The sequence below is a fragment of the Geotrypetes seraphini genome, chromosome 11 (genome assembly GCF_902459505.1).
Source record: "Geotrypetes seraphini chromosome 11, aGeoSer1.1, whole genome shotgun sequence".
Taxonomy (NCBI): Eukaryota; Metazoa; Chordata; class Amphibia; order Gymnophiona; family Dermophiidae; genus Geotrypetes; species Geotrypetes seraphini.
Window position 1 is genome coordinate 8043613 of NC_047094.1, and position 22601 is coordinate 8066213.

Here is a 22601-nt window from a genome sequence, read left to right on the forward strand (position 1 = left end):
GCATCATGCGTGCATGTGTGTGACGTCATTGTGTCGCATCCACGCATGCTCTGAGAAATTGCAAATGCAATGATGTCGCATGCATCACGCGCGCATGTGTGTGACGTCATTGTGTCGCATCCACGCATGCTCTGAGAAATTGCAAATGCAATGATGTCGCATGCATCACGCGCGCATGTGTGTGACGTCATTGTGTCGCATCCACGCATGCTCTGAGAAATTGCAAATGCAATGATGTCGCACGCATCATGGGCGCATGTGTGTGACGTCATTGTGTCGCATCCACGCATGCTCTGAGAAATTGCAAATGCAATGATGTCGCACGCATCATGCGCGCATGTGTGTGACGTCATTGTGTCGCATCCACGCATGCTCAGGGGCCTTCCAGACGTGGCCCCGAGCTCGACAAATTGCCGTGTTTTGGAAATCCGTCCAGGCCCAACAGTCCTCTCAGACATCTGTGTGTTTCCATATTTTCAGTTAGACTAATTTCTTGCAATTTGATTGTTTTAATGCGCACAGAATCTCACACGACTTCACCCCGTTTTGCCATGCTCTTTTTATTTGCAGTTGTAGCCAAGTGAAAATGTATTTCCTCTTTATAAACTAGAAATCATGTACATCATGTCATCAACCTAAACGTGGGCAGTGTGTTGCAGCCCTAGCACACGTTACTTACAATAATGCATGTTAATATGAGGTACCATGGGTTACACTGTAATGAGATGCAAAGCATGTAGATGTATGCAAAACAGTTCATTACTCTGCAAGTTGCATAGTACAGCTTGTGGTAAACATTGCAAGCTGTATTCTGCCCGGAAAAATACTGCCAGCAAAAAGCTGGTGGTAATTTTTCCATCCTGGGAGCATCAGGATGCAAAGCTGAGGTTCACAGCTCCTGGGTCATCTGAGATGGGCTGGTGCTTGCAATCGGGAGCTGCCTCCCCCCACCCACCCCCTACCCCCTATTAAGAACCATGTCACCATGACACCCCCAAAACAACAACACTCCTGCTCCAAGGAGTCCTCGGTTGAAAAGGGCCAAGGCAACCCCCAGCCTCCCATATGACCCCCCAGGCTTATCTGCCAACTCTCTGATGCTCTACTTGATTTGGGCACAAACAATCCTCAATCACTCCTGCCCCTTGCCAGAGGCAGTGACCCCTAGCAGTTGTATTAAAGGATGACTCTTTGGGGCAGGGGGTTGTCATTGAAGGTTTCTTTCAGGTAGAGGGATTGTCATTCAGGAGTGAAGGACTTATTATTTAGGGAAGGGGTCAGGATGAAGGGGCTGTCAACTGGGGGTTGGGAAGAGTGACAGCTCCTGGTCCCTTTCAGTTGCAACCAGATACTGCCGAGAAAGTAAAATAACACTGTTATCAAGGCTGATCGCAAATAACATTATTCTGTACCTCGAGAGTGACTAACATGTGGTACCGAACTACCACACGTTAGTCATCCCAGTGGCTTGCGGTCAGGGCTTTCAGGGGATTTGCTCCACCCCCTAAAGGCCCTGAGGGCACTGCTCTGAATTTGATTGGTCGAGCAGGCAACTGGCAGATGCTGCTCAGCCAATCAAATTCACTCAGCCAATCAAATTCAGATCAATACTGTCAGGGCCTTCAGGGGGTTCGGAGAATCCCTAGTCCAAGAGCCCTACTTTTTTTTGTGGGGGGGTTACTTTTTGTTTGATGCAGTTTGACTGGTTGAGCAGGCTGCCTACTCAACAAATCAAAATGCATCAAGCAAAAAAAAAAAAAAAAAAATTTAAAAAGCAGGGCTGTAGATCTGGGGATTCCCTGAATGCCACTGGTCACTCCTGTAGTAAATTAAGGTGCAGTAAAAGCTGGACTTTGACCCCCACCTTAATATCTCCCAAAGGAACGTAATGGCCAATGATCCCAAATTCTGTTTCCATCCACATGGAAGTGAGTGTTCAACACTTTTTAGTTCCCTAAATTCTTAAGACCCACAAGGGATCTCTCTCTCCGGTTTATGTGACTGCAAAGGTAATACATGTATATTTGGGGGCTTCAGGTACAGAGGAAAGAAAGAACCCTGCGCTGAAATAATATCCAAGAGGGTAACCACACATCACAGAATGGGATCTCTACTGTAGATCCGCCTCGAGCTCCCAGTCAGGGAGTAACAGTACATCAAGCAAAGTAGGCATAGAAGAAGATATTGATACAGACGAGAATGATGGCATTGACACAGCACACCCGAGCCCAGAAGGGATCCTCCAAGGTGTCCCTGATGGGTAATTGCTTGGGGATTTCCTCTCCTGCCCCCCGGGTACTGCAGAACTGACTTGTCCACGAGCGGTTCCGTGGAACTTGCTTGTTGGAATCTGTCCGTGACACAAAGAGAGAGATACATAGTGAGATGACATTCTCATAACCCCTTTGTCCACTTTTATCTCCTCTCAGTATTTCTTTACTGTCAGGTAGAGGTTTTGTAGGAAGGTAAGGGTTTAACTCCCTTTTCTTATTTTTATTAGAATTTTATATTTCTATCCATAATGCATACAGAATATGAGTTTACAAGATAAAACTAAAAAAAAAACCCACACAGTTTTGTAGTGAACTCATTACATTTGTAATCAGAAAGTGAAGCACTATTTATTAGTAATATTTGGGAATGGAATGGGTGGAGGGGGGAAGTGGGGGTTGGGAAGGGGGGAAGGAATGTTGGGAGGTACTTTATCGTGTTTGTATTGTGGTGATAATTGATTGTTGATTTCTTTGAATGTATATATCTACAATGTATTAACTGAGTTGAGATGATATTCTTTGTAAAATATTTGTTACATATATTTTATTCTTAAAACTCAATAAAAAAAATTATTGAACATAAACCCCCCCAAAAAAAAACCCCATACAGCTTAACACCAGTAATTCAACAATCCCATCCAGCCCACATCAACGGGAAAAAATAGCTTCATTTTAGAAAATAATCTTAAAAGAAAACAACAAAAGGATTAATACCTCCTTCTAATTACCTAGGCGTTTTATAATAATTATCTCCTCACTCAGAAATTTGTCATTACATATCCCAAAATGGTAACAAAATTAGCAAATATATTTATCTAGGGGGGGTTGTTTATCAAACTGCCCAAGAAACTGCTCTAATTGAATGTGGTCATAAAATCCTTACTTTGAAAGGTAACCATTTACATGGGAGTTTCAAGAAAAATGTGGCCTCAGAATCCACCACCCTGAAGTTCAGCTGCAGAAAACCATCTTGACTAAAGGATGACGCTTAATAAAGGAATGCCATAGCTAAGACGTTACACCTCAAGAAAGGTTCAGAGTTCTTTAACTGGAGTTTATAGCCCAAGCTGAGAACAAAAGTTGGGGGGAGAAAGTCCATATCTACAGGGTTTTGTCATTGAAAGAAGCCACCAAACTGAGACAGACACCATCGGCTGAGATAGATGCCTTGGCCTAATGTGAAGGAAGTACTGAGGGGAATAATGAATGAATAGATAAATAAATAAGGACCATGTACCATCAGTCACTCTGCGAGATGAACTGCTCCTAGTGGAAACCTTTGGGAGTGGAATTTCCATAGGTGTCCTCTCTTGAGTAATGGTCCACCAGGTGAGATTCTTTATCTAGACAGAGAATTGTTGCACAAAATGAAAATTAAAAATGTACAATAATTATAGTTTCTGCTTCCTGTACAGCTTTATTATACAGCCAGCATGAGCATCCTTTGGAAGTAACTCCATTGAGTTCCTGTGGGGACGGGGACAAATTTGTCCCCGTGTCATCCTCTACACTGCACCACTCTAGAAATCAAAATGTAGTAAAAGTGAGCCAAGTAAAGGGCAATCAAGCCATTGTGACATCACTGATGAGGTTGGCTCTTATTGGTGGAATAAGGCATTATGACATCACAATCTCTTCACACTATTCATTCATTCATTCATTCAGTTTTCTATACTATTCTCCTAAGTAGAGAATGGCACAGGGACCAATTTTTCCACGTCCCCGTGGGAGCTCATTTTCCCATCCCGTAAGTTCTTTTCCTGTCCCTGCCCCTGCCCCATTCCTGCAAGCTCCGCCCTCATCTGCACAAGCCTCAAACACGGTGTCAGGTCAAAAGCGCGCCGGGACAAAGGCGCGCCCAGACAATTGAGCGCAGCGCGGAGGCGTGCGCCACTCAAAATTACTGTTTTTAGGGCTCCAACGGGGGTGTGGGGGGGAACCCCCCCACTTTACTTAATAGACATCGCGCCGTGTTGTGGGGGCGTTGTTTACTGAAAACTTAACTTTTTCCCTGTTTTTAGGGAAAAAGTTAAGTTTACAGTAAAATGTGGAGGGTTACAACCCCCCAAACCCCCCATAACGCCCCCACAACGCGGCGTGATGTCTATTAAGTAAAGTGGGGGGGTTCCCCAAGAAAACCCCCCGTCGGAGCCCTAAAAACAGTAATTTTGAGCGGCGCGCGCCTCCGCGCTGCGCTCAATTGTCTGGGCGCGCCTTTGTCTTTCGCGCCCTTGTCTATGAACTCTCAAACACTTTTAAAATCATGAGTGTTTGAGGCTTGTGCGGTTAAGGCAGAACTTACAGGAATGGGACAGGGACAGAGACCTAACTAGTGGGGGCAGGGTAGGGAAATTGAGTTCCCGTGGGGACGGGGCCAAATGTTTCCCAGTGTCATTCTCTGCTTAATACATCTGAGCAACATGCAACCGAAATAGCAGGCGGCTTCTGATGCCCCCAAACCTTTGCTTCTCTTCACTTGTTCCTGAATGTGCTGCTATTGGTGGCAGTTAGCGAGGCCCCAGTGGTCCATGAGGCTGGCTCATCTCTTCTCTTCACTTCCTTCACACACTGGGGATCTTGGAAAGAAAGTTTTAAGATCTTCAGTCAATCTTTGGTCTTTAAACTCTCTCAACTCTGGAATGATCTCCCCTTTTTTTTTTTAAGGAGTTCCAGTTCATTTCAATTTTTCCGTAAATCTTTAAAAACGACTCTATTTGCCAAACATTTTGAAAATTAATTCTTTTGAAATTTTGCTGTTATCTTCTATTTATCATTTGTAAATCATTCCCTGTTTATTTAATTGCTGTAAACCGAGTCGAGCTTTCTCAGAATGATGACTCGGTATACAAAGTTAAGCTTTAGTTTAGTTTAGATTAAGATAAAAGACAGGAAGGGGATATACTGGAAAGAACAAATGTGTTTTTTAATTTTTCCCAAGGAAAAGTTATTTCCCCTCCTTGAGGTTCTGCTCAGAAAGAACTCATGGACCAAGCCGATTTACCATTATAAGCTTCCTAAGAGAGCATGTGGACTCCACCCCACTTACCAGCAGACTAATCTTGACAAGACAATGCTGTCTATACCGTGAAAAATCACTGGGTATTAGGGGCAAAGGAGATTTGATTGAGACACATATAATCCAAATAATATGTCTACAATTATATGATTAAACTGAAGACATTAAGGAATTTGAGTAGCAGCAGCATATGAGATCAAAGGTTGAGTTATAATGTTCTAATATTACACTCATTAACAACTGGGTCCCAGTAGTTGGCCTGTAGGGTCATGAAATGGTTAACTGTTGTTTGAAATATTGCTCTGGCCTACATAGCTGGAAACAGTGTACAATCTGCTGACATCATCTGCTTGAAATGTATGTCCCTGCCTTACCACATTATAAGCTAAATCGATAAGAGTTTGAGCCATGATGTACCCTGCCCTCCTGAACATGTAACAGTTAGAACTGCAAGGCTTAGATAAGCAGGTAAATGAACTAGCTTCCTATAGGACTATAAGTTGTACCCCTGAACCTATCGCAAGTGCTGGCTTAGGACCAATAATAATTGTAGAAAACTTATAGAAGTACCAAATGAGAAGTAGATTTTGCATATATTAGTTTGTGAAAAGGGCATAAAAGTCCGTGCATTTCCTGTTCCTGGCACTCTTGTAAGCAGGCTGCTCACTGCACAAGAGTCCGGCATGCTGTGAATAAACCTCTTGTACTTTCTTCACACCTCTGACTTTGTGTGTCCAAGTGACCTTTCAGGCCCGTCATTGAATATTTTTTCCATCCCTTTCATTTTTTCCCCTACAAGCCTAGCTTCCTCCCTTTTCTTTATACATTCCCCCTTTTTCTTCCCAAGCCTAGACTTGTGAATCTTCGATAATTCAAGTTTATTTTTATTTTGATATACAAGTTTAGGCGGTATACGTACAAATTTGAAAGCAAAACATGGTTGCTGAAAGGCAGCGTAAATACAGACATTGGACAGAGACTTGATACAACAGGTAGGGAGGCCATACTAGTTACAATAGTTGCCCTATTAATACACTTCTTGCACTGAATGATGTCTAACACATTAGAAGATGACCATGTGAAGGATCCCTTTATGCTGAATATTTTCCCCTTACGCGTGACGTTGGAATTCTTTGAGATGTGCTTCCACATAGGGTTACCAGATGTCTGGATTTTCACGGACAGGTCCTCCTTTTGAGGACATATCCGGGGGTCAGGACGGCTTTTCAAAACCCAGCACTTTGTCCAGGGTAGGAGGGCATCCGTGCAGACGTCATTGTGTTGCATCTGCGCATGCGCAGATGTCCTGCCCGACGAGAGCAGGCAGTGGGAGAGGGGGGTAGGAGGGACTGAGGTGAGATTGGAGGTGGGCTTGGGGGCGTGACGGGGTGGGGTTGGACGGGACTGGGGGGCGAGTCTATGGGTCCGAATTTTCCAGACGGAAAATCTGGTAACCCTTCTTACACAGTCTTCATGGGCTTTTTGCCAATTTTAATTAAAACCTGCCTGCTTAAGTTTTGGATAATCAGCAAATGTAAACACATGGCCTAACTAGTTTTGTCCTTTCAGGAAACATAGTCAAACATCTGATTCCCTTGTCCTCAATTTGAACCATTCCTAACAGCCCTCACCTTTTCCTCCTAGGCTGAATCACTCACTTAAAATATTTCTAAAGTGCTTACAATGTTTATGGTCATTCTCTACCTGAGGCTGTCTTTCCTCCTCCTAGGATGAATGGGGGGTAGGGGAGGTGGTTCTGCTGAATGCTTGTAATGCCCTCTCGGTGAGTGCCCAGAGGATGTATATAGAGGGTGGACTCAAAGCAAAACTTAAATGACCTTCACACTTTAAACCAGCGGTCTCAAACTTAAACCCTTTGCTGGGCCACATTTTGGATTTGTAGGTACTTGGAAGGCCTGAGAAAAAAGAGTTAATGTCTTATTAAAGAATTGACAATTTTGAAGGAGGTAAAACTCTTTATCCTTTTGGCTAAGTCTTAATCATAATATTGTCATTTATAGCTAAAGAGACATATGATCAAGAAACGGTTTTATTTTACTTTTGTGATTCTGATACACATATCGAGGGCCTCAAAATAGTACCTGGCGGGCCCTGAGTTTGAGACCACTGGTTTAAACAGAGTTTAGAGAGGTGTAACCTGCACAGAGTGGAAGATGCAGCTCTGGCCACATTCTTGGACAGACAGGATGGACAATGCGGGGCTTCAACTGCTGTCACTTTCAATTCCCACCGTTTTGCACTCTGCTATTTCACCAGGTCCCCTTGAAGAAGGCGTTATCCATACACCGAAACACGGATCCTTGTTAGGATTATTTGTTTGCTGAATAGAGACTTTATTATTGGTTGAAGAGACACCACTCTTGCCTTTTTTCTGTTTGTCATCATTTACTATATGCCAGGTGGCTGGTCCGCCATACTGTTTGGGGAATGTGACCTTCTTCCTGCTTCTTCATGCCGTGAATCCCTTTGTGTTGGGGGTGGGGGGTGGGGAGAGGGTATTCCTTATGGACCACATCCTCCATGGTCCTAATTCTTTTGGGGGGGATGTTGGGGTCTCTCTGCAGCTTGCTCTTCTACTTAATTTCTAGATAGCTGTCCTTTTCCTATAGGCTAAGGCTCTTTACACCTGCATTGTGATGTCATAGAGCTTTATGGTTATAGAAATATGATGGCAGATAAAGGCCAAATGGCCCATCTAGTCTGCCCATCCGCAGTAACCATTATCTCTTTCTCGTATACTTTTTGTGGTTACACATTCAAGGTGGTTTACATATAAACAGGTACACAGGGAAGATTAAGTGACTTGCCCAGGGTCACAAGGAGCAGCTCTGGGCTTTGATTCCACAGGGTACGGAGGCAGCAGCTCTACCACCAGGCCACGCCTCACCTCCATAAAGGAATTAGCACTTCCATGGCTGTGTTCACACAGGGTGACACGTGGCACTAAAGAAACCATGAAATCAGGTTACATTTTCTATCCACACCCTGTTGTTTCTATCCCTAGAAAAACCTACCGTATTTGCTGGCGTATAAGACGACTTTTCAGTACCTTAAAATCCTCCCCAAAGTCGGGGGTCGTCTTATACGCCGGGTACTGTTTACATGCCCTTACTTTTACATTAGAGAGCTGCACGGGGACGCCCCTAGGGTCGCGGGGATCCCGTGGGGACGCCTCCGAGGGTCGCGGGGCTCCTGCGGGGCTGGATGCTCAGTCTTCTGGATGTACGCGGCTCTTCTTCTCCCTACCTTCTCTGCTTGCAGCACAGAGCCGAACGGAAGTCTTCCTGACGTCAGCGCTGACGTCGGGAAGACTTCTGTTCGGCTCTGTGCTGCAGGCAGGGCAGATAAGGAGAAGGAGAGTAGCCTCGCGGTTCGAGTGGCTACCAAGGGAGAGGAGCGGCCCGCCCCGCCCCGGTTGCAGCACAGCCGGCCAGGTCCCCTTACTTTTGTGGCACTTCCCCGACCGACCGATAACAGCCCGGGTCCGACAATCCTCCCTGCCCTGTAGCCGCGAATCTAAATTACCTTCTTACAGCAGCTGTAAGAAGGTAATTTAGATTCGCGGTTAAGGGCAGGGAGGTTTGTCGGACCGGGGCTGTTGTCGGTCGGTCGGGGAAGTGCCACAAAAGTAAGGGGACCTGGCCGGCTGTGCTGCACCCGGGGCGGTAGAGAAGGTGTGCGGAAGAAGGGGTAGTCTTATACGGCGAGTATATAACAAAACTCTATATTTTAACTAAAAGTTGGGGGGTCGTCTTATACGCCCAGTCGTCTTATACGCCGGCAAATACGGTAATTTAATCTTTCTGCATGCCTTTCTGCTTAAGGCGGATCGCTTCATTCCAACTTTTCTCCGCTTTCAAGTAGCACAAATGCTGCATGTTCAGGGGCTGGGTGGCAGCAGAGAAGAGTGTTGAATTTGTCATTATTCTAGAGTAGTGCGCTTGAGGTGTGAAAGCGCTCACACGATGCATGTACGCACACTGTCACGTTTCATCTCTTGTGAAAACAGTTTGCAGGGGTCCTTAAATGCACTTACTGCAAGACTGTCACAGGGAGTCGAAGAGAGCTTCTGCATCTGTCCTGGAGGCCATCAAACCTTCAAGGTCCCAAAAGAACTTTGACCTCTATATAAGAACATAAGAATAGCCTTACTGGGTCAGACCCAGGGTCCATCAAGTCCAGTAGTTCATTCACACGGTGGCCAATCCAGGTCACTAGTACCTGGCCAAAACCCAAAGAGGAGCAACATTCCATGCTACCAATCCAGGGCAAGCCGCGGTTTCCCCCAAGTCTGTCTCAACAGTAGATGTAATGTAATGTAATTTATTTCTTATATACCGCTAATCCGTTAGGTTCTAAGCGGTTTACAGAAAATATACATTAGGGTGCAATAAAATTATAAGTAAGATAGGTACTTAGAAATTCCCTTACTGTCCCGAAGGCTCACAATCTAACTAAAGTACCTGGGAAAAAACATTTAGTAGAATAAAAGAGGTAAAATAGAGATAGAGGAAAAAATAAGAATATAAACATTCTAACAAGACTACATTGATCGAAAGGACTTTGGAAGGTTAAAAAGAGGAGAGATAGGATTAGATGCAGAAGGGAGGAACCGTTAAACAATAGAATTCTGGGGAAATTTAAAAAATAAAATAAAAACAAAACAGGGGCAAAACAATGAATGAAATTAAAAATAATTCATAAAATGGAAAGAAAGTGAGAAATACAATCAAAAACAATCTAGACTGAAGTCCAGCTTGAAATGACTTCACTGCTTAGGCTGCCAAATTTCTGCAGGTGACAGCCCATCTTTGACAGCACACCGGGTGCCTCAAGAGGGAGAGAAACGAAATGATGGGCTTTTCCTCCAGGAACTTGTCCAAACCTTTTTTGAAACCACCTACATTAACTGCTCTTACCACATCCTCTTGCAACGCATTCCAGACCTTAACTGTTCTCTGAGTAAAATAAATGTTTCCTCCTATTGGTCTTAAAAGTATTTCCATAATCCCCTAGTTAGGGTTATCATATGGCTCCAGAAAAAGGAGGACAGATTGAGAAATCCGGCTTTTACTTCTATTGAAACCAATGGAAGTAAAACCTGGATGTCTCAATCTGTCCTCCTTTTTCTGGAGCCATATGGTAACCCTAGGCCAGGGGTAGGCAATTCCGGTCCTCGAGATCCGGAGCCAGGTCAGGTTTTCAGGATATCCACAATGAATATGTATGAGATGGATTTGCATGCACTGCCTCCTTGAGATACAAATCTATCTCATGCATATTTATTGTGGATATCCTGAAAACCTGACCTGGCTCCGGATCTCGAGGAACGGAATTGCCTACCCCTGCCCTAGGCCAGTCTGACCTGTATGAATTTTTCAGTTCATAATCAAAGTTAATATACTGCTTTCAAAGAGGTAAAATTGCACAGGTGCTATGATGTACTGGAATGCAGTTCAAGAACCTTGATTTGTCCATCATGGCGCAAGGTCCTCTAACTTAGAGGAGGAAGGTGTGGCCTGGTAACATAGTAACATAGTAGATGACGGCAGATAAAGACCCGAATGGTCCATCCAGTCTGCCCAACCTGATTCAATTTAAAAATTTTTTTTTTTTTTTTTTTTTTTTCTTCTTAGCTATTTCTGGGCGAGAATCCAAAGCTTTACCCGGTACTGTGCTTGGGTTCCAACTGCCGAAATCTCTGTTAAGACTTACTCCAGCCCATCTACACCCTCCCAGCCATTGAAGCCCTCCCCTGCCCATCCTCCTCCAAACGGCCATACACAGACACAGACCGTACAAGTCTGCCCAGTAACTGGCCTAGTTCAATCTTTAATATTATTTTCTGATTCTAAATCTTCTGTGTTCATCCCACGCTTCTTTGAACTCAGTCACAGTTTTACTCTCCACCACCTCTCCCGGGAGCGCATTCCAGGCATCCACCACCCTCTCCGTAAAGTAGAATTTCCTAACATTGCCCCTGAATCTACCACCCCTCAACCTCAAATTATGTCCTCTGGTTTTACCATTTTCCTTTCTCTGGAAAAGATTTTGTTCTACGTTAATACCCTTTAAGTATTTGAACGTCTGAATCATATCTCCCCTGTCTCTCCTTTCCTCTAGGGTATACATATTCAGGTCTTCCAGTCTCTCCTCATACGTCTTCTGGCGCAAGCCTCCTATCATTTTCGTTGCCCTCCTCTGGACCGCCTCAAGTCTTCTTACGTCTTTCGCCAGATACGGTCTCCAAAACTGAACACAATACTCCAAGTGGGGCCTCACCAATGACCTGTACAGGGGCATCAACACCTTCTTTCTTCTACTGACTACGCCTCTCTTTATACAGCCCAGAATCCTTCTGGCAGCAGCCACTGCCTTGTCACACTGTTTTTTCGCCTTTGGTGGTTAGAGCTACAGCCTCAGCACCCTGAGGTTGTGGGTTCAAATCCCGTACTGCTCCTTGTGACCCTGGGCAAGTCGCTCAATCCTCCATGGCCCCAGGACAGACAGGGAAAAATGCTTGAGTACCTGATTGTAAACCGCATAGATAACTTTGATAGGCGGTATATAAATACCGCAAATAAAATTAAAAAAAATAGAGGTGGTTAAGGTCATCTCACCCAGGCAGGTAGCAGTATTATATGATGTGATCTGGGATCACCAGTCCAATAATGCTATAATGAAATAATTATGAGTGCTCAGTTCAAAACAGCAACTTAACACAGCAGCTGTGTCTTGTACAGACATCATAGCACCCACCTGCCTACCTCAAATGTTGGTTTATGGATTAGATCAGTGATTCCCAACCCTGTCCTGGAGGAACACCAGGCCAATCGGGTTTTCAGGCTAGCCCTAATGAATATGCATGAGAGAGATTTGCATATGATGGAAGTGATAGGCATGCAAATTTGCTTCATGCATATTCATTAGGGCTAGCCTGAAAACCCAATTGGCCTGGTGTTCCTCCAGGACAGGGTTGGGAACCACTGGATTAGATGACCACTCAACAAACTCATAAAGTCACTTGTTCGACTACAAAGCTCAATGAAATATGTATCTCTTTTGATGCAATGTCCTCTATCTCCCCTGCCTCACAACTATGATAAAACAATTACAAACAGTACAAAACACAGCCCTGAGACTAATCTATTCACTAAGAAAACACAACCACATCACCGAGGCCTACGTTGACTCACACTGGCTCCCAATTCAAGCAAGAATACAATTTAAATTCCACTGTCTACTATTTAAATCCATAAGTGGTGACAGCCCGGCCTACTTGAACGACCGCCTAATCCAACTACCCCAACCAGACACCGGAGAACCCAGACACCATTCACATACCCTCCAATCAGAGACGTTAAACGGAAAAAACTGTATAACGGCCTTCTAGCCACACAGGCAGCAAAATTAGACCGCCAACTTTCCAATCTACTAATCGCGACCCCAGACTACAAAACTTTCAGAAAAGAAATAAAAACCCTGCTATTCATGAAATCCATGAAGACTAACTAACACCGTATGAAACTTTCCAATCCTTTGAAGCAACCCGCTCTACTCTGTAACACCTCTGGGCATGTCCAGAAATCCTCTTCTGTAATCCGCCTTGAACCACAAGGTAATGGCGGAATAAAAATCACTAATGTAATGTAATCTAATCTAATCCATAAACCAGCGTTTGAGGTAGGCAGGTGGGTGCTATGATGTCTGTCCTAACACCTTAACAAGACGCTGCTGCTGTGTTAAATTGGTGTTTTGAACTGAGCACTCATTGTTATTTCACCGTAGGGTTTTGTTTATTTTGTATATTAATTCAAGAATTGAATTTTGATATAAGTTATGTTGTAGGGAATTCATGAATGACCACGTAACCCCCTATTACTATGAGCAGCATTGGTTTCTGGTCAGGGCCTGGGTGATCTTTAAGTTAGGATGCTTATATTATAAAGTTGCCTTTGGTGTTGTCCCATTATATCTAATCTAATCCTTAGGTTTGTATACCGCATTATCTCCACGTTCGTAGAGCTCGACGCGGTTTACAGTAGGAGAAATAGGAAGGAACTACAACAGAGGGTTAGAGGTAGAAGTGGGAAGAAAATTTAGAGGACTTGGGATGCCAAGATATAAGAGTTTCCTTGATTCCTAAGTTGGAGGGAGACTTACATTTTTTGAGAAAAGCCAGGTTTTCAGATGTTTGCGGAAAACTTGGAGAGAGCTCAAGTTCCGAAGAGGGGAGGTAAGGTTGTTCCAGAGCTCAGTGATTTTGAAGTGGAGGGAGGTCACTATCTTTCCTGTGTGGGAAATGCCTTTTAGCGAGGGGAAGGATAGTTTTAATTTGTGGGAGGATCTGGTGGTATTAGGGTTTGAGGAATTCCAAGAAAGAGGGATAAAGGGAGGGAGGATACCATATAGGATTTTGAAAGTTAAACAGGCGCATTTATAGTGGACCCTGGTGATTATCGGAAGCCAGTGGAGCTTGGCCAGGAGTGGGGAGACATGGCCAAATTTACTTTTAGCGAAGATGAGCTTGGCCGCGGCATTCTGAATCCGTTGGAGTCTGTTATATCTTGTTATAGTGGCACATGAGAATAGTAGAAAATCTCACGCACTATTTACGTTCCCTTCAGCCAAGGGCTGTAAAAGTAAGAAACATCTTGGGCATTGCTATGACAAAGATTTCCGCCCATTATTAATTAGATCCACGTCTTATGAACATTTTAGAAAACTGTTGAAAACTCTTCTTTTTTCAAAATTTCTGATCAACCTGATTTCTGTATATCATATTATTCCTCTATTTTTTTCATAGCATAAATCTTTTGTTAACCGCACTGAACTTATGGCTATGTGGTCTAGAAATCGGCAATTATGTTTTATTCTGTTGTCTCCCAAGAGTTCTTCTTTCTTGATACTCTAAAGTTATAACATGTGCAAACCTGAATCAGTCTCCGCCTCTTTGCTCCATTCATAAGACAAACTTATGTCAATTGGGCTCAACTTCTCCATGGAAACTCCAAGACACGCAGTGAAACATACTGAGATTGTCTACTACGCTGACATCCAGCCTGCCTTGATGTACCCATGATGGCACGGCCAAGGAAAACACCGATTACTGTACTTAATGGAAGCTGAGAAGGCTTGGCGCTCTCCTATGAGGCCAGCGCTCGGCCCCACTTTCCCAGCAGAGAAGTCTTGCAAGTCAGATTAATCAGGGCCAGATTTATATGCATTGTGACCCCTAAGGTATAACATTTAAGATGCTCTCCTCCCCCCAATCAATCAAGAAGGAAGTAAACTTTAGGCTTAATAATTGAAGAATGAAGGAACCAGGCGAATCAGATGTCTGGATGCGTTGAAAACAACCATGGGGATGACGCTGGAGGACCTTTCCGGACTAGCACAAAACCAATTTCTTTTAAAATCTGTCATTCATCAAGTCGCTAGGACTTGAGCACGAGTCGATGGTACCAATTGAAGCAAGGGTCATCTTCAAATCCGCCTGCCTCTGCTTTAAAAACCTTGACTGGATCATCCCCGATATACCTGTCACGTCACTTTGTGTTCCCAGGCTCTAACCGAACACGCAATGCCCACCTGTTTGCCTTCCCCTCGCCAAAGGGATGTATTTACAAAAGATTCCTGGACAAAACCCTCTCTTTTCAAGCTGGCAAATGGAATGATTGCCTTACCACCCTCATCTCTCTTGCCCCATCCTACCTATCCTTCAGAAAATCTCTCAAAGCTTACCTCTTTGATAAATTTCTCTAACCCCATCCTTCCTTCCTCACCTATATACCTCTTCTTCCCCGGATCTTACTATCCTCATCCTGCACTCCCTTGTAACTGTATATATTCCTTTCTCTCCTCTCTTCATCCTTCCAAAGTATTTTAGATCAATGTAGTCTTGTTAGAATGTTTATTTCTTATTTTTCCTCTATCTCTATTTTTCACTTCTTTGTTATTCTCCAGGTACTTTAGTTAGATTGTGAGCCTTCGGGACAGTAAGGGAATTTCTAAGTACCTATCTTACTTTTTAATTTTAATCGTTACTGGTTACTTTACCCTGGTTAATCTGACTCTGCATCTTCGCTGTAAATGTACAGTCTCTTCTCCTGTAAACCGCTCTGAACTGTTTTGTGGTATTGCGGTATACAAAAATAATAATAATTATTATTATTATTATTACCTAAGAAGAAGTCTTTCAAGTTTCAAGTTTATTAGGATTTTATATACCGCCTATCAAGGTTATCTAAGCGGTTTTTACAATCAGGTACTCACAATCTATCTAACGTACCTGGGCTATGGAGGATTAAGTGACTTGCCCAGGGTCACAAGGAGCAGCGCGGGATTTGAACCCACAACCCCAGGGTGCCCACTGCGCCACACACTTCCGTTCTAATGAAGCATGAAGACCCTTGTAATGCGAGGCCCCATGTTATAACTTGTCTACTTATACATAAATGCAACCCAGAGGTTAATGGCATAAAGGGGGAAGGTTGTTAGCACTATGCGTCTCTGTTCTTCCTTGGTTTGTACGCAAACGATGAAATATTGGCACACGGAAGGCACTTTTTAAAGCCATTTCAGTGGCTAAATATCAATTCACCTGACTGTCTAAGAATTTTACTTCCCTTGCTCGATACATCTGAATATAGGTACAGGTGCCAAAGTGCAAGTAACTTTAGCCAGATTGAGGTGAGCTTGTATGGTGGCAAGACTGGAAATAACTTGTCTAAATTGTTGCAGTTGTCCGGCTCTCGCCGCATCTGGGTAGGTAGAACCGACATTTCGGCCATCATGCTGTGACTTTCTTCAGGAAGCATGATAGCTGAAACATCAGTTCTACCTACCTAGACATTGACAACTGCAACAATCATGACACCCGCCACGGAACCCTAAGAGAGCATAACATATGTAGGTCGAATTTTCATATCTACGTGCACTATTGTACCATAGAAATTCTATCTACAGAAAAAGCAGATAGAAACATATGCTGATGCTAAGATCAGAATATAGGAAGGCTGTATCAGAAAGGGTAAGAAGCATTTCACCCAAGACAACGAAGCAATGCCTACCTGTGACTGAAGGGGGGGCTCTGTTAGCAAGCTTATCCCTACTACCACACCCACGGTTAAGGCACAAAGGATGATGGCAAAGTGCAGGTAATGGACATCCTTCAGGACGGACGGCCTCTCATCGTAGACTCCACAGCGAGGGATGGGATACACGAATTCCAGGATCATTCTACCGAGTCCCACAACCAACCCGACCATGAGTCCCCAAAAAGCACCCTGGATAGGAAATGAGAGAGTCACTGTCACGGAAATACCTCAAGGGTAAACAGTGTTGGTCCATTGGCTTTGATTTCACAGGATCTTACGTAATGTCTTAAAATATATTAATACTCCCATGTTGATCACTTTCACTTATCCTAGGCACTTCCCCGCATATGTTTCACTTTTCCCATAGATCAGGGGTGTCAAAGTCCCTCCTCGAGGGCCACAATCCAGTTGGGTTTTCAGGATTTCCCCAATGAATATGCATGAGATCTATTAGCATACAATGAAAGCAGTGCATGCAAATAGATCTCATGTATATTCATTGGGGAAATCCTGAAAACCCGACTGGATTGCGGCCCTCGAGGAGGGACTTTGACACCCCTGCCCTAAATCCTTATCTATAGGTCAGTTTACATACTGTTCCCTATTTGTAGATAAATTGTATTTTGTTTCTACTTGTTTCTATGAGGACTCCTGAGGAAGGCGTGTGTAGCCCGAAACAGGGCTCGTGTTGGGTCCACCTTCACACAAGTGTCCTATTACTCCTTGGTTATCTTTCAGTCAATCATTTTTGTAAAGCCTGAAAGATGTTTTATAGAAGAAAACATAAGGCAGGGATGGAGCTAGGGTTGCTGGAGCTCTGCTCCACCCATGCAGATCGGCATTGCTGCTGCCACTCCCTCCCTTCCCCCAAACCAGGTCTGCCACTTCCACAACAGTGCTGGCTGAGGCCTTCCTTCACAGGCTCACAATTCCAGTGCTGCTATGCCCTGCCCCCTCTGATGACTTCCTGTCGGAAAGGGTGGGTCATGTGGTCCTGGAATTGCGAGCCAAGTAAGCATGGCGGTCTTCAAACGTCTGCCCCCTCCTGCCACACATCCCTGGCCGATCGTGTTCCACCTGCCTTGGATATGTGCTTTGGTATTTTACAAGTGCAGCAGATGGTGAGGAAAAGGAGAACAGCCAGGACGTAAACAATAGGGGTTCGATATTTAAAAGGGTTGAACAGGGCAAGAGACAGTGGTATAGTAAGGGTGAGTAGCACCCGGAGCGGTGGAGTCCCTCCCCTGCACCCTCCCCCCATACACACACCCCCTTCCCTTTCCCCATAGCTTTTTAACTTCTCTGGCTTGAGCAATATGCCTGAGTCAGTATCTGCTCGCCCTTTGACGTCACTTCCTAGGCGTGGGTAACGGAAGTGACATCAGAGACAGCGCCGATGCCGAAGTGGGCAGCAGCCTCATGCTGGGGAAGTAAAAAAGGTACGGTGGAAGGCAAAGGGCGGGTGGGCACGTGCGTCAAGGAGAGGAGCAAGGGGGACGGAGAGGACCACACCCGAGGATGACTGCCCCCACTCCCCTCTTCCTATGCCACTGGCAAGAGAGGCACCCCAGGCTTTCACCACATCCCCTCCCCCATAACCATAGAATTTTCCAATGATTATGAAATTCTTCCTTCTAAGGCTATGGTAGAGCCATGGGTGGGCTCAAGCCCACCCTTGTTAATGCTGGCGGGAATCCCTGAGTACTGCTAGCTGAAGCAGTCCTGCTCGGGCAGCCCAGAGCGCTCTTGTACTTGCACTCTCTATAGGCTGTTGTTGCACTGGCTCCTCCCTCCCTTGCATTTGCAGGAGGGAAGAAAGCCAGCTTAGCGGCAATGGCCCTTTGAGCTGCTATTGGCTGCGGGACCACTTCAACTGGCGGAGCTTGCCAGCTCAGGTATTGAGTTGACTTTGGAGTGACTGGGGGAGGAATAGTGCGGGTGGCGAAGCAAGGCAGTGGCGTCCCTCCCCCACCCTCATCCGCTCCTTCCCCACCCCCTCCTGCCACACGCGTACGTCCTTTCCCCTGTACCTCATTAACGTTCCTAGCGTGAGCAGCAACCCTGGCCTGCCGCTCGCACCAGCGTCGGCTCTTCCTCTGATGTCACTTCCTAGGGGCGGGTCTAGGAAGTGACATCAGAGGAAGAGCCGACGCTGGAGTGAGCAGCAGGTTGGGGGTTGCTGCTCATGCCAGGAATGTTAAAGAGGTACGAGGGAAGGGGTGGGGAAGGAGCAGGGTGGAGAAAAGGATGGGTGCCACCCCACCCTTTTACTACGCCACTGCATCCAGCCATTTTGGGCTGAGGCCCATTCAAACGGCTCTGCCTCGTCTCTAGGGAAGTGCGTAGAGTGAAGGACATATTTACGTGCTCATTGGTTCTCTTCCAAAAGACAGCCAGCGTGAAAACCGCCGTGACGGGAGGAGCGAGGTAGCTGGTGACCGATTGGATGTAGACGTAGAGCTGTCCACTGTTGGCATTCTGCAGAATCGGGATCCAAACCACGCTCACGACCACCAAGACCACCGTGACGATCCTGCAAGAGAAACGCCCTGTTGGGTCACTTGAAAAGTCTCTTCTAGTGGCCAATCGGGGATTCTAACAAGTGCCTTAGCGCCTAAATGTAAGTGCCGCGTGTGCACTAGGTTGACAGAATGCGGCACACGTGCGAATGTAACATTTGTTTGCACTCGACAGTAAGCTGTAAAGTGACTGCGTGAACTGCATCAGGCATAGAATAATTTATAAAATCGCACTGATGACCTTTAAAATCCGACAAACTAACGCACCAGTATTTCTGGGTCGTCTTCCAATGCCATATTCTCCAGTCAGGACACTCAGATCAACCGAACAGCATCTGCTGACTATCCCCTCTTTAAAAGTAATAGGTACTAGGCCAGTGGTCTCCAACTCAAACCCTTTGCAGGGCCACATTTTGGTTTTGTAGGTCCTTGGAGGGCCACAGAAAAAAATAGTTAATGACTTAAAGAAATGACCATTTTGCATGACGTAAAACTCTTTATAGTTTATAAAACTTTCCTTTTGGCTAAGTCTTAATCATAATATTGTCATTTATAGCTAAAGAAACTGTTTTATTTTACTTTTGCAATTATGATAAGCAAAGTGAGGGCCTCAAAATAGTACCTGGCGGGCCGCATGTGGCCCCCGGGCCGCGAGTTTGAGACCACTGTACTAGGAGATCTACTATCTTTTCGGTTATAGCACCCCAGATCTGGAACAACTTACGTGGTGAATCCTCACTAGAAAAATTGAAAAGCTCTTGAAAAAGTTACTTGTATAGGGACGCATTTGAGACATAGATAGCATCATTCTTCTATCATTAAAGCATATGCTCTAATACTTAATTTTAATCAGATTGTACGTACAGGTCGCATTCTCCTTTACCTCTTTTCCACGTTTAGCCATGCTTTCAAGATTAATTTCTATTACCCTCCAGTTGTTTTTTTTTTCCCTAAATGTATCTCTATTTTCTTTAAAAATTGTAGTTCACCCTACTTTCCTTTTATACCAGTAATTATTTGTACTTATACACTGTATGTTTATTTGTATAAAGTTGTTTTATTCTTTATCTCCTAATTTTAAACTGTTATACGCATTGAAGTATTTGACATTGCGTGTACAACAAATTTTTAATAAACTTGAAACTTGATAAATGCCAGGGGTGAGTCACAGGGGGAGGCGCATGGGCGGGGCAACTTTTTACGCACTTTAGATAATAGAATATTTATTTGTTTATTTTAAAATTTTCTATCCCACCTACAACCCAGGCAGGCCACAAATGAAAACCACACATAATAAAACAAAACCAAAACAGTAAAAACTAAATCACGCCACCCAGCATCCACCATATTAACATAATACTGTACTTGCATTTACGTGATAAAGTGCTTTATTTAGGCATGGGTATTTGTCACGTGTTGATCCCTCAATTTTGTACTTGAAATATGATATTGCGATATAATTGAATTTTTAAATAAACTTGAAACTTGAAGTGGACTTGCCGAAACGTAGGTGCTAAGATGCCAATCTCGCATGCCAGACTGGAGTCCGGGCACCACATCCCTGTGTGGCGTAGCAAGGAGGCACCCGGGGCGATGGCACCCCCTGCCTTCTTCCCGCCTCCGCTCCTTCCCCCTCCCCCCGCCATGTGTGCGCCCCTTCCCTTCTCCATGCCTCTGTAACTTCCCTGGTGCAAGCAATGCCTCCAGCAAGCTGCTCGTGCCGGCCTCGGCTCTCCCTCTGACATCACTTCCTGGTCCCGTTGACCCGGAAAAGATATCAGAGGGAGAGCCAAGGCCAGCGCCAGCAGCAGATGCTGAACAGCTAGAGGTGCAGGGACTGGGAAGGGAAGAAGCAGGGGGCAGAGAGGAGGAGAGTTGGCAGCGCCCCCACCAAGACTGCACCCGAAGAGGTCCTGCACCCCCTCCCCCCCCCCTGAATTCTGGCATTCTTTCTAGAACTGACCTCTTTGCAGAGATCAAGTGTTGAGACTATATGACTAGTACTGATTTATTCCGAAAACGCAGGCGAGGCTGCCTTCGCAAATCGTGAAAGCAGAAGAAAAACAACAAAGGTGACCGATTGGCGGTTCAGTCTCGTTTATTGATTAAAAGGACTCAGCGCGATTATGTTTCGGCCCCCAAACGGGCCTGCCTCAGGAGTCTGCCTGTGATGGACGCCACTCACAGTGCGAAAACGAAAGTGAGCGGCGTACGGCGCAGGCAGCAACTGTGGAGCATTATTGACTGCCGTTCCGTTCTACTTCAACAGATTTATCGTCCTGATTATTCAGTTCCCCATGTTTAAGAATCGAACATAAGAACATAAGAACATAAGAAATGCCATCACCGGATCAGACCTTTGGTCCATCAAGTCCGGCGATCCGCACACGCGGAGGCCCTGCCAGGTGTACACCTGTTGTAATTTATAGTCCACCATATCCTTACATGCCTCTCTTAAGGAGATATGCATCTAGTTTGCTCTTGAAGCCTAGGACGGTCGATTCCGCAATAATCTCATCTGGGAGGGCATTCCAGGTGTCAACCACTCTCTGAGTGAAGCAGAACTTCCTGACATTAGTCCTGAACCTGTCCCCCCTTAGCTTCATTACATGTCCTCTAGTCCGTGTCAAATTGGACAATGTAAATAATCTTCTCTGCTCTATTTTGTCGATTCCTTTCAGTATTTTGAAGGTCTCGATCATATCCCCACGCAATCTCCTTTTCTCAAGGGAGAATAATCCTAGTGTTATAAGTCTGTCCTCGTATTCCAGTTTTTCCATACCCTTCACCAGTTTTGTTGCTCGTCTCTGCACCCTCTCCAGCAGTTTTATATCCTTCTTTAGGTAGGGAGACCAATGTTGGACGCAGTATTCCAGGTGGGGTCTGACCATTGCCCTATAAAGCGGCATTATAACTTTCTCCGATCTACTCGAGATTCCTTTCTTTATCATGCCCAACATTCTATTTGCCTTCTTTGCCGCTGCCGCGCATTGTGCCGACGGCTTCAGGGTCCTATTTATCAGTACACCCAGGTCCTTTTCTTGTTCACTCTTCCCCAGAGTTGCACCTGACATTGTGTACTCGTATTCCTTATTCTTATTGCCTAAATGCATTACCTTGCATTTCTCCACATTGAACTTCATCTGCCATTTCTCCGCCCATGTTTCTAACCGACACAAGTCGCTCTGGAGTTTCTCTCTATCCTCATGCGATCTGATCGCCCGGCATAGTTTTGTATCGTCTGCAAACTTGATGATCTCACTGGATGTTCCTTCCTCCAGATCATTGATATAAATATTAAAAAGGATCGGCCCAAGTACCGAGCCCTGGGGTACTCCACTAGTCACTTTCTCCCAGTCGGAGAACTTCCCATTTATGCCCACTCTCTGCTTTCGGTTTTCCAGCCATTTGCCTATCCATCTTTGTATATCCCCCTCTATGCCATGGCTTTGTAGTTTCCTGAGAAGTCTTTCGTGTGGAACTTTGTCGAACGCTTTCTGGAAGTCCAAGTATATTATGTCCACCGGCTTCCCACTATCAATTTGCTCGTTCACGGTCTCAAAAAATTGGAGTAAATTCGTCAAACATGATTTCCCTTTCCTGAATCCGTGTTGACTGGGTTTCATCAAGTCGTGTGCGTCCAAGTGCCGGACCATGCTATCCTTGATCAGTG

At 45.0% G+C, this 22601-nt stretch overlaps 1 protein-coding gene across 2 annotated transcripts in view; it reads right to left on the minus strand.

The window, feature by feature from the left end:
* Positions 1-970: 970 nt before the first annotated feature.
* SLC5A10 (solute carrier family 5 member 10) overlaps positions 971-22601 on the minus strand; it is a 175465-nt gene continuing 153834 nt past the window's right edge. For both annotated transcript variants that reach the window (XM_033963148.1, XM_033963146.1), the window contains 4 exons: positions 18774-18942; positions 16383-16598; positions 3511-3616; positions 971-2350 (listed from right to left, as the gene is read on the minus strand). In XM_033963148.1, the coding sequence (XP_033819039.1) occupies positions 2157-2350; positions 3511-3616; positions 16383-16598; positions 18774-18942 (685 nt within the window). In that variant the 3' untranslated portion in view covers positions 971-2156. The remainder of the gene's footprint in view (positions 2351-3510; positions 3617-16382; positions 16599-18773; positions 18943-22601) is intronic.